We start from the raw sequence: 12,905 nt of genomic DNA, 5'->3' as shown, positions 1-12,905 counted from the left end.
TATCAAAGGGTTATTTCCAGCTCAGTGATTGGCTCATTGGTTCATTCATTATTATAACAACATATCAGAAAAGTCATGCAAACCTCTCACTTCCCTGCCGTTGTTTCCTATTTTTGTGTATCTTGAATCAATTATAACTGTATGTTCGTGTGACTTAAAATCTGCATCACACACACTCACACACACACACACACACACACACAAGTACTTTCCGTACAACAAAAGTGTTTTTACTTCGTCCCGGACGTCATCTTGACGAATCAAGAATACGTTTCAGATGTGTCTGCGGGAGACGGTTTCGGGAGGAGGGCAGGGCGATGAAAAAACACACCCGGGAGACTCACATCACATGACAACCAAATACTTGTCTTAGTAGTAGTAGTTTTGTTGCATATTTGTTTTATTCTTTAGCCCGAAGAAAATACATTTCCCTCAAAACGTAATATGGAGAGCAGTTTAGTTATGGGAACGTCATTTCGTAATAAAACACACACACACTACATGATAATTACAGCCTCTGCTTCTACAAAGCACATGTTGACATGTAGGTCAATGAGCCCCAGCATCCCCCTCTCTCTCTCTCTCTCTCTTGTGTGTCAAATTCATTTTCAAAGAATTTCAAAACAGATCAGCAGAACAGCAGAGGAACAGTGTGCTCATTTCTCTGCTGCCGTGGACGACACAGATTGTTTAAAGTCACTGGTGTGGCGTAAACACTCCCTCTAGATACAGGAGCACGCTGTTGAATTGTCCCATTTTTCATACTTACATCAGGTCTGCTTCATGTCCAAATGTGCTGCTAATGTTTTGTCATAGTTGTTTGTTATCACTTGAAATAACAGGCAACCAGAATTATTGTTTGCTCCTTCAAAAAAAAGAAAGAAAAAGGCCTGTTGTTTGTCGCTTGAGGTTTAGTGTGAAGTTAATAATTCATAAGTGCCTTGAAATCCAACTACAATGCCTTTAAGCTTCAAACGTTCCACTGTTCTTGTTATACACCGCCGCTGAGCTTCAGCTGTGCTGGGCTGAAAAAAGGATTTAGGTGTTTTAAATTATAGAAAAAAATCATAGCACTGATACGCAGGTTATTTCATGTCCTGCAGTTAAAGGAACAATTTAGCATTCAGGGGGATCTATTGACAGGAAGGAAATATAAAAATGATTTCTTTAGTGTTTGATCACCTGACAATAACAATCACTGTGTTTCTATACATGTTCAGCCTGACAGACAAACCAAACACTGGCTCTAGATTCACGTTCTCACGCTCACAGGGAGAAGTTTCAGTTGGTTGCGATCTACAACCTCACCACTAGATGGTGTCGTATCCTACACACTGCACCTTTAAGGGCAAACTGTTAAAGGAGTCATCACCCGGAAATCGCAATTTCTCTTGTTAAAACATGCATATCTGTGTTTGACCTCAGTTGAAACTTGCCTGAAAGGCTGGAGTTTGAAAGTGGCGCCGTTTTTTCGCTTCTGCTCTTTTTCCGAACAGGAATAGCACACAAGGGTGTGCATTCCTAAAGCACGAGATTTTGATTCTGCGCCTTCGGTGACGTCACCGTGGCGGCTACTTGCATAAGCCCACCCCTCTTTCACCACCCAACCCCGCCCCGTCCGCTACCTGAAATCGCCGAAGCGCCGCCATTATGTTTTGGAGTCTGCATGCAGGCAAGCCCCCCCGGCTCTGTCCTTCCTGCGGCGAATCAACGCGCGCCTCATTACATATTATACAATGCACATCCGGACCAGTCAAAACCTCGCGCGTAATCTCGCGTGATAAAATCGCGGTACGAAAAAGGGTCAGAACAAGCTCAATGTTTGATTAAAATTTTTTTTTTTTTTTCTAATAAGTTTTACGAATTGATCCAAAGCGATCCAAGGGGGGCTGGATACGTATAAAACCAGGTGATGACTCCTTTAAAGGAATCGTTTTTTGATTAGAGTTACACTCTGTAATGCTAACAAGTGAAAAACTTAATCACACACGCACTTTTTATTGTTCCTGTTTGAGTCATTTAGTGATATAAAAAGAAAAATCCATATGATTCGTTTTGTGCGCTTTACAGTAATAAATGTACCACCACACACACACACACACACACACACAGGGATGACTTATGATGCCTACCTTGCTCTATATCCCCACTCCCACTCCCCTGCTCTCCATCACCATGGATACGATGATGCAGGTTACCGTGGCAGCCAACCTCTCACACAGAGGTGCATGTGCTTCACCACTCAGACGTACGAAGGCTGTTTCTTTGGCTATTTCTGGAGGGGCGCCGGACGGTCGTCATTCCTCCGTCTCCAACAACACAGCGTTTCCGGTTTCAGCCTCTTTTCTTTTCTCTCTTTTCATGAACAGATGATGGATGAAGGGATTCTCCCTCTCGGCTCTGTTTTCATTAAAATATCACAGTTGAATAAAACACAGTTATGATGGATAATCAGTGCCATGCATGTGGCTCTCATATGTTGTCACGGATTGGCCTCATGTTGCTTCTTCAATGACGGATTAAGTTCCCCATGTGCATGTGAGGCTATGCTGCCACCTGGTGTTCATACTGAAGCTGCAATTGTGTCCCCTTTGATTTTTTTTTTTTTTTTTTTTTTTTTTTTGCAGATTTTGTTGCAGATTTCTCCAAAGCTGGACTTCTGGGATCAATCACCAAAAAATAGGGTAAAAAATATATATATAAGACACTAAAGTTGCAACTAACAATTATTTTCATTCATAATTAATAGATATATTTTTTTATTTTCTCAATTAGCAATGAGTTGTTTTGGCTATAAGCGGTTGGAAATATAGTGAAATTGCAGATGACAATTCCCCGAATTTTTCATTTTCCCTTATTGAAGTAAATCTTAATTTATCCATCGATTATGAACATTTCAGCTCAACTTTGTACCCGTGTGTTCTTCTGCTTACTGCTTTTATTTTTGGACTATTTATTTGAAGAAGGAGAAGCAACAAAAAGGAAGGATTGAAGGTAAAGAGGAGAGGAAAAGAACGTGAAGGAGGGAAGTAGGAAAACAACACAATGTGAACCGTGAAGATGGAAAAAGAAGAAGTAAGCAGGAATCAGGAAGGTACCAGAAGGTAAGGAAAATACTGCTAAATATACATATATGTATGTAGTATTTAGCCTCATAACCCACTTCCTCCTTCAGGCCTTTAAAAGCATGTATGTTCACCATGATCCCTATTTGGGATTTACTGTCAGTACTCTTCTTAGTAGTAATCCCATTTCTTTTAATCCAATCCTCCCTCCTCCGCCCCAACATGCTCTCTCACACACAAACACACGCCTGTAGCCCACATTCTCTCATTTAGACCAGCGGCCATTCATGTTGTTGGACTGCTGCTGTCGTTGTTTTGGATTCACGCTCATCAAACGCCATGGACCCTTCTCTCTCAAGACTACGCCCAGCGATACCTTGGTGAGTGTGCTGTAATAGAGGGGATTAACGAGTCTCGGTGCACAGCGAGGTGTTTACAGTCTAATGGCGCTGATTGCTGCTTCGACCCGTGTGTGCGCTGCCTGTTTTTATAGTTCAATTAATTCATTTTGATTTTTATGTCATCCTCATTACAGTCATAATCAGCATTTAACTGAGGGGTTTATGAGGCGTGCGTCCTCATGTCACAATTAAGTTTTGAGTAATCATCCCAAACACAATTAAAAGTCCATTTAAAGTCTCAAAGCTGTTTTTTTTAAGTAGTCTGGAGAAGACAACCAAACCAGACTAGATGAGCCCACATCCTCATGGCTGTCTGAACAGGGCGAGAGACCACATGGTCTAAAATTAGACGTTATTTAAATGCATCCTTCATATTTCTAGTACAGCCTCAAAATACAGATGAGAATTTTGCAAATATTTTGAATGCCCACATTTTTGGGAACTTTAGATTGGTCTCCTGAGCTTGTTAGAGTCTCACACTGCTGCCCACCACGTGGCAGCTTAAAAGCAATGGTCACCACAAACTAGTCCAGCATCTGCAGCACCTCGTTGTATTGGAGCCTCTGCAGAAAGTAGGACCAGGTCTGGCCCTTCATGTAGAGTGGCCTCTGTGTTCACAGCCCTCTCTAGCCTGCCGCCCACACCGAGGTATTTTTAGGAGTGAACCACCTCGACAGCCTCGCCTCGCATGACTGCACTGGGGTCAGAGGCTTAGTCCTGCAGAAGCCGGCTCGCTCGTCTCGCTTATGCTCGGCTGCAGATGGTTGATGGTGGTATATGCCAGACAGGTAATCCAGTATCCATTCCCAACAGCGATGATGGCGTATCCAGGGGGGGGGATAAACCTGGTGAAGCAGAAATGATGATGTCATCGCCCAGAGGGGTTCAGTGCTGGTGTAAGGACGATGCCAAAAGATATCCTAAATGTCTTCAGTGCTGAAACACTAATTGGATTGCAAGCTGTACTTAGGCACAGTGGAGTTTTGAGCTAAATGCTAACGTTAGCATGCTAACGTTAGCATGCTAACGTGCTGATTTTTTACGTTGTAGACGTTTACTTTGTGAGAAACGGACGTGATTCACAATGAAAGTCGTCATTCATCTTAATCGCAGCAGACGTTTGACTTGACGCGCGGGTGTAAGTAATAAGATTAACGGTGACTCCATCCCATTAACGGGTGCCAGTAAGCCAACATGCAGGGGTCCTGGCACCGGGACACACCTGACTGGAACGCGGCCCATTATTAATGTAATTAGTAACACCTGTGTTTGACAAGCTGAAATGTCAGCTTGTCAGGAATAAGGTCTTATATCTGTCCTCCGAGGGCGGCGTGCGAACCACTTCCTGTAACGGCTGCTGGTTAATCATCTATGAAAGGCGACGGTCTGCAGCTATCTGCTTCCTTTTCTGGGTCATGAGGGGAAAAGAGGAAGAGTCTCTGTTAGCTTTGGAAGACACACAAAGCATAAAATAACCTCGAGGTCTTTCCAGTAAATATTAACAAGCTGTCTAGTCGGATTAAAACCATCGTCATTACAGTTTGTTTCCCTCTCTGTATTCACAGCCTTGTTTTCTCTCTTATAACTTTGTTTATTTGAATCTAACATCTGCAGAAGAGCGATGGAGGACCTTTCAAAAGCCAAAAGACATCGATTTTTATCCACCCACTGATTAATAGTTCTTATATATGTGGTTGAATATGACTGTATGTATTTGTTGTTTGTGTTGTTTGTGTTATATTGTCTATTGAGTGTTGTGTTTGTTGTGCTGACTGCGCTACAAATCGGCCCTCTGGGATAATAAACATACCTTGAGACTTTTTCAGCAGTCAAATGAAGGAAAAATGAAATAACTGTAAATATGGTGACAGGAAAATGACAGAAAAACTGTAAGCAAGTGTACAAGGAACGTGGTGAATCAGAAAAACCAGCAGGTTTCGACCCCCAGGTCATTAATAATAATAATAATAATAATAATAATAATAATAATAATATCTCCTCCCGTCTCTCACCTCCGTCTCCTCAGGTCGTCCTGCAGAATCTGCTGATATGCATGGTGTGCTTCTACTCTCTCTACTACATGGTGGTCAGCCTCTGCATCGGACTGCTCAGGTACACGCACACACACACACACACGCACACACGCACACACACACACACACACACACACACACACTGCAATAACAGAGTGAAGACAGACTTGCCGTTTATCATCTTCTGCTGCGTCTCCAGGGTTCATGAGATCAACAGTTTGTTGGCTCCGTTTGACTACACGACACAACCGTCATGGCAGAACCCCAAATACCTGGGTGAGTAGCTCCGGTGGGATCAAGGAAAAGTATTTCAGAGGCAATAACTTGTCATTTCCTCCCCTGCACTATATTAATTTGACAGTTTTATGTACTATTTACTTTGCAGATGTAGATTTATGTGAAATGTGATCCGCTTATGAAATATGAAGCACTGTTTACAGATGAAAGCTTCACCGCCACAAACATGAAAAAGCTTCTTACACATTAATCCATCAGTAATAATAATCCAACGTATAATATGGTCGATCATATTGACATTCCATAGTTTTACATCTAATATTTGTTCCAGAAAGTCCGTCTACCTACGTTATTTTTTTATTTTTAATGCAGTAGGTGTAAACTAGAGCAATGATACTTTTACTACTTACTACTTAAAGTAAAATATCTGAATACTTCCTTCCTCCAGTTGGTGTAATTTCCACGGAAGTGACGTACGTTTTGGGAGGGCTGGTGTTCGCCTGGATCGTAGAGGAGTGGGTTTGGGATTACGCCATAACTGTCACACTGCTGCATGTCGCCATGACTGTCGCAGGTAAGCACACACACACACACACACACACACACACACACACACACACGCATGCAAAGTGGATCAATAGAGTGGAACAGCTGATAGGATTGGAGGCCTGGTTATGTAACTGGATACGGGGCTTGTGGTTCAGAGATGTATAGACATGCACCAGTTTTCAAATTTAAAGGACCAACATACATTATTGAAGGCATTTAACCCAAATTAAAAGAAAACAAACACTTAATAAAAAATTCCAAAAGAAATTAGGAACTATCCAAAGCCCAAATAATCTAAATTTACATCCTTTTTTTCTACGTCTTTCACTTGTCAATAATGTGTGCCGTATGTTTTATGTACAGGTAGTTTTTTTATACACAATGTTTCCGTGTTTCTGCAGTGATGTCAGACTTCCCTTCAGCTGAGCACTGGTGGATAGCGCTGGGTGAGGTTTCTACTTCCTTCTTCCTTTCTCCACCCCTCCATGTGTATCCATATCTCCTCTTCCCGTTTGAAGAACATGAAACCTCTCTCTCTCTCCTTTATTAAATATATTAGCCAGATGATATAACATCTTATAATATGTTGTCTCTTTTCCCAAACTCACTATAACTCACTCAGGCTGGGCAAAATTCCAATATGATCATTAATGGTCTTTCAATGGAATCATATCAGGATCAAATTTGACATTGACATACACAATTATCAAATTGATAATAATTAAATGTGTCCAAAAATCTAATAACTTTGCACTAAAGTTCTCATTTAAATGAGAAAATAGTCTGTACTGTTCATTTGTCATGTGTTTATTTCACACAAGAGACTACAGACTATGTGTTTATTGAATTACCAGAAAACATCTTGTGATTTATATTGTTGCCAAATCAAATCGTCTATATATTTTGGCCATATCGACCCAGTCCTTCTTCCTACATCTCTTCAGGCTTCGGAGAGCTGCCGGCCACCAAAACCCTTTCTTTGAATAATGTCTTTCCCTTATTTCTTGAATCCCGCTCTCTGCAGGTTCAGGCCTGGTGATGATGATATTCGGTGGACAGCTCATGGCCCATAAACTCTTCCGAAGCAACTTTGTCTATCCAGAGGAACTACAGAACTTCTAATGAACACAATGAGGAAAAGCTCTTAATTGGCTTACTGGTTAATCTCAGGTCTGGATGCATCCAGTGGGTTCACTTTTCAAAGACTGTACTGCACTGTTCATGTTACCATCCATGTGAGCAACTAAGACTGTATTATTATGTATAGTGTATCTTATAGTCACATCCCTCCTTGTACAAATGTCCCAACTTTGTCTATTTTCTAAAGCATTTCTGTACAGTTTAAATATTGTTTTGTATTGTTTCTTTAAAAACGCCATACTGTAAGTTAAAGGTTGCATTCTGTCAAAAGACTGGGTTTACGGATGCTTAATATGACAAAATCAACTGGTGAATTAAGTCAGCGATATTGTTGTAATGTTAGTGTTACATTTATGTGTCATATACCAAAGTTGTAGAGTAGTGATGTAGTCCTATAAAGACAATTATCACCTGTATTTTAATGCTGGTTTCATATGTATATATATATATGTGTGTGTGTGAGTTAAAATTGGATTTACATTAAATACTCAGAGCACTGTTTGTGTCTTAATATACGTGTAAAACTAGAAATTCCCCAGCCAAAGAAGCCCCTCGGCTCCTGACCCTGTCTGGAGGAGGGATGGGACGATGTAAGATTTATATACAAGAACACTCACAATCTGTTGATCGTGGTGAACTTCCATCACAGAGTACAATCGTAAATATCTTCACGAGTGACTTGAAAAAAGCTGTCCAGCTCACTATCATGTTAAAGAAGCGAAAGATAGAGCTTGATTTAAATAATACAGGGTACAAAAAATACATTTATTTATTTATCCTTTATTTATGCAGGGAGACCTTATTTTTTTATGATCATCTTATGTGAAATGATTTGGTGCATATTAAAAAGATGTTTACTAAAATAAAATGTAAATTGATACAATGTTTTTTTTAGAGTATTATTCATATTCTGGTGATTATTGGGATAATATCGTGGACCGCGACTATTAGAAATTACAGAAAATAACGTATTATGTTTTAAGCATCATATATTTTACATAGAATCTGTGTTGTTTGTGTGTTGTGTTGGGGAAATCACTTAGCAGCAGCAGTGGTCAGTGAACGTAACACCTGTGATGCGCCCTTCACGGCCCCCACTAACCCCGCCCTCCCCGTGGGCCGCAGCCGGTGAACTACTCGATTGAGCGCCAAAACACAGTCGAAGCCGCCTGATTAACTACGGTTAAATACACCTGCCGACCTGAAGCGGTTAACTTACACACCGAGGAAATGTCGGGTAACGGTTTAATAGCCACTATCCGGAGGTTAATAAACTCCGAAGAGCAGCTGAGGAGCCACACTCCGGTAAGCTAACACGTAGAAGTGGGCTAAGCTAACAAGCGGCTAAGCTAAGCGGCGGCTAAGCTAACAAGCGGCTAAGCTAAGCGGCAGCTAGCTAACCAGCAGCAGCAGATGATTAAGCATCAGCCTTCTCTAAAGTTTTAAGAAAATTGTATTATTATTGTTTCAAGCGTTAAACATTAACGTTATTTTCTCAAACTTGAACGATGAAGTCATCAGAAATTGGGATGAAAAGTTCTTCTAAAGCAGGTTTAATGTGTACAAATTACACACTAAACCAAATAGGAAACAGAAAATGATGTTGTAAATGTAATCCGTGCAGCACAGGAGCAACAATCCTGTGACATAAACATTAAAACACTAATAATTGGTGGTGAAAACTGTTATTATGCCGTTTGTAGAGTCCGTTTGAGCAGCTCCACCTGCAGATGAGCGATGTCCTGGGGGATGGAGGCATCATGAAAGAGGTGGTTCACCCTGGAGAAGGCCCGCCCGTACCCCATAACGCTTCAGTATTGAGTATCTACAAGTTCAATTTCCTTCTCCTGACACAGTTTGCCAAATCATTGTTTTGTCCCGTTGTAACTTCTTCTTCTTCCTCAGTGCATTACTCTGGTTTCCTGGAACATTCTGACCGGCCTTTTGAAACCACCACGAACCTCAAGTACCCCCCGATGATGAAGTTAGGGCGAGGTCAGTGTAGCTTCAGTTGGTTTTCTCTTTTATAGACATTTAAAAAAAAAAAGATTATCATTCCAAACAGATGTGACGCTGGCCGGACTGGAGCTCGGACTGTTGACCATGCGGAAAGGAGAGTTCTCTCGTTTCCTCCTCCAGCCCCAGTATGCCTACGGGAACATGGGTTGTCCTCCGTTGATTCCCGCCGCTGCAGTGGTTCTGTACGAGGTCGAGATCCTCGACTTTCTCGACTCGGGACAAATGGACGACTTCATCTCAATGAGTCCGGTAGGGAGGCTTCAGTCTGAGAGTAGTGAGGGATCAGAAATCACACGATACAGCAATAAATGCTTGTTTTTAATGCTACTAAGAGGAGATTTATTGATGTTCCTATCAGCTTGTGCATGCATTTGCTTGTTATTGTTGCTTGTATACACATTTCATTTGACCTTCTCCGTCTTCAGGAAGAGCAGAACACAGTTCCTCTGTCCGCGCTGCTCGAAGTTGTCGACACACTACGCAGCTTTGGCAACCGTTGCTTCAACCAGAGCCGTTATGACAAAGGCAAAGATCACTATAAACAGGTATAAAGGAACTACGTTCTGTTTCCGGTACTTTAATGTTTACCTACAGGTAAAGGTGAGGATGTATGTCATATCTGATTCTGTGCTCGGCCATCAGGCAACGAAGCTGCTGGGCTACAGGGAAGCGCTGAGCGATGCCGAGGCGGAGAGGGTCAAGGCAGCGCTGCTTCCTCTCTACCTGAACATCTCTATCTCTGAGCTCCGTCTGGACAGACCGCGCCACGCCCTGAGGTATGGCAAAAAAGCCTTGGAGATCGACCCTGCCAACACAAAGGGGCTTTACCGTTGTGGTCAGGTGAGACGGGGATATTCATTGTTTTGTTTATCAGATCAGAATCCTCACAAGCCCTTGTTACTCTTGAAAGTGTGCTCGATAATAAATTAGGTTAAATATCTTGTTTTGTCAATTTTAAAATGATGTAAAACAGACAAATCAGTAAATCTCCACATTTTGAGAGGCTGAAAATATGTCTTGCTATTTGCTTACACTCTACATAACCGTTATTCCGTTCTTCATACTGGTGTCTGATGTTTTTCAGGCGTATATGGAGCTGCAGGAGTACGAGAGCGCCCAGGATTGCCTCATAGCTGCTCAAGCAAAGAAGCCCTTTGACAGCGACATCAACAACCTGCTGAGGAAAGTGTTAACGTAAGAGGAACTTTAATAGCGATCAAGCTTTCCCTTTTGTCTTGAGAGAGAAGTCCTCCCGTGTGCTTTATTTGGCTCGACATAAATCGTGTCCATGTTTCAGGAGCTACAAAGACAGTTTGGACCAAGAGAAAGAGATGTATTCCAAGATGTTCAGGGGCCAAGATGAGGATGTCAAGACTGAAAAGGTGAGAGATCAATAATTATCCAGATTCCTTTTTAATCTTTCACCATTTAACTAAGACATAACTTTACCTCCCATGATTCTTTGCAAAAGGCACACATGAATACAAACTTAGCCGACTGATCTCATTGGTGAAATGTCTGTGTTGCAGATGACAGAATAAAGAACAAACTTCAAGGTTCAAATGCACAATTTTTCTCCATTAATGCAAATTCTGATTTTATTTATGTAAATAATAATGTTATACTGTACAGAAGTACAGTGAATTACTTATGTTCTTTAAAGTCCTCTTAATGTAAGTTGATAATCAACCGTTCTGTTTCTGTTTGAGGATACTTTGCAGAATTTGCTTTTACTTTGAATACCTAAATATGAAGGCTTGTGAAGCTGGTGTATTAAATATTTTCACCACGTCTGATCACTTGTGTTTTTTGTGTTAATGTGATATAAATGACCTCGGTTGTAGACATCGGTATCCTCCATGTAAATTCCTGTTATCTGGTGACAGAAGTGTGTAAATAATAGAAATATTAGAGGACGTGGCCACTTAGATGCTTTTCATAACGTGTTGGCTTCATAAATACACATTAGGGTGTAGATAAATAAGTGTCCTAGGTTCACCTCAGTCTGTTGTTTGTCCTGCATCACATCTGGTTTGCAGCAAAAGTGTAACGCTGCTCGTTTGGGAGAATCCATCTTGAGATCATTTGCATTTTGAAACAAGGGCAGCTAGTTGTTGTGTGTACCAGGAAACACCAGGGGGCGATCTTCAACAATCTGCCTACAGAACAGCAACTCTCTGCTCATATGAAATATTCAAGTCAAGGTTTGTCAGGGAAAAACTCCAAATACATCTAAACCTGAGGTATCTGACCATCCGAAATAGGAAAAAATAATAAAATGAGGTTTCTAAAGACTGCTGGAGGATATTCTTAAAATCAGACAGGCCTCATGTGCAGCATTATTATTGTGTATTGCCTTTGTGGCCGCCTATTGTAGCATTTACTCCACTGGCCTCCTCTCATTCACCACAACATGCTGCCATGTTATATGAGGAGGCGATGTTTGGCCCGGTGCAGCGGAATCAGAGACGTGAGTGGTTCGTAGTAACCGGACAGGAAGAGTAGTGGGGGGGGAAGGGAAGATGAATGCAGATGGAGCAGATGGAGGAGCAGAAATCTGATTGACCTCTTTGGCTAATCCACTCATCACAGTGTGTGAGTGTTTTACCGTGACCTCCCAGCATATGGTCAGTAGGTCGTGCTCTGTTAGAAGACTGACTGGCCACGCACACAGACGGACATGATGGTCTCCAGACTCACCTACTACCTTCATCTCAGGTGAGCAAGGACAGACATGTGCGTAATCCTGCTCATTAGTTTCAATGAGGCGTGTTTGAGTGTGGATGTTTAGATTCTTACCCCAAAAACTCATTTAGTAGTTCAAATGTACAAATATTAAAGCTCTCATATTGTGTCACTGAACAAGATATTACATTACGAGAACAGAAACTAGTCAAAAATAATTCTGAGGGGAAGTTTTTCAGGTTTTTATGCACCTTACTTTTACAAAGTACCTTCACCTGCAAGATGTATATGATAAACTCGTAAACAAAAAAATGATGCATTGCTCAACCAATCCAGACCATCCAATAAAATGAAATATCTATGTAAATTATTGAGTCATTCTTGATGGCGATTTCTTAGGATGATAAGTTTTGTTGCTGACCCACTAAAGTTGCATTGGCATGTTTCATCTTGTAGCGTTGCTACTTTGAAAGCCAGCAGCTGGTGCTTTGAGTAACAAGTGAAAAGCATGTTTATGCAGCCTCTTTGCATGTGCATTTAATAAAGAAATGCATTATGTCCAGATGGACAAAAAAATACATCTTTTTTTATTATTATTTTATTTATTTTTGTGTGAAAACGGCCTTAAAAAAATCCACTTTATTTTTTAATGGTTTCCAATGAAGTATTCCACCAGGACGTAGTGAATACACTCTCCGGGCAGCAGAGGGCGCCAGATCGCCTATAAAGCGTGTTTGCCCCGGTTTCAACCAATCCCCGAGCAGTGTTGCATCTAA

General features: G+C 41.3%; 2 protein-coding genes across 3 annotated transcripts; both read left to right on the top strand.

Annotated features, from left to right (window-relative positions):
• Positions 1-3,288: 3,288 nt before the first annotated feature.
• Positions 3,289-8,194, top strand: tmem244 (transmembrane protein 244). The gene is made up of 6 exons (XM_084030432.1): positions 3,289-3,445; positions 5,493-5,578; positions 5,699-5,775; positions 6,185-6,310; positions 6,687-6,731; positions 7,310-8,194. Exons 1-6 carry the CDS (start codon positions 3,353-3,355, stop codon positions 7,405-7,407), a joined length of 525 nt encoding a protein of 174 aa, XP_083886558.1. The 5' UTR covers positions 3,289-3,352; the 3' UTR covers positions 7,408-8,194.
• A 123-nt stretch (positions 8,195-8,317) lies between these two features.
• Positions 8,318-10,980, top strand: fkbp6 (FKBP prolyl isomerase 6). 2 transcript variants are annotated; one of them, XM_084030354.1, is made up of 8 exons: positions 8,318-8,730; positions 9,129-9,246; positions 9,331-9,420; positions 9,491-9,693; positions 9,870-9,989; positions 10,087-10,284; positions 10,529-10,638; positions 10,742-10,980. In XM_084030354.1, the coding sequence occupies exons 1-8, from the start codon at positions 8,656-8,658 to the stop codon at positions 10,839-10,841; spliced, it is 1,014 nt and encodes a 337-aa protein (XP_083886480.1). In that variant the 5' UTR covers positions 8,318-8,655; the 3' UTR covers positions 10,842-10,980. The 2 variants fall into 2 exon arrangements, with proteins under 2 accessions (XP_083886480.1, XP_083886479.1); XM_084030353.1 differs by having other exon boundaries at positions 9,129-9,420.
• The last annotated feature ends 1,925 nt before the right edge of the window (positions 10,981-12,905 follow it).

This window comes from Eutrigla gurnardus, assembly GCF_963514095.1.
Source record: "Eutrigla gurnardus genome assembly, chromosome: 16".
Lineage (NCBI taxonomy): Eukaryota > Metazoa > Chordata > Actinopteri > Perciformes > Triglidae > Eutrigla > Eutrigla gurnardus.
This window is presented reverse-complemented; position numbering and strand designations above follow the sequence as displayed.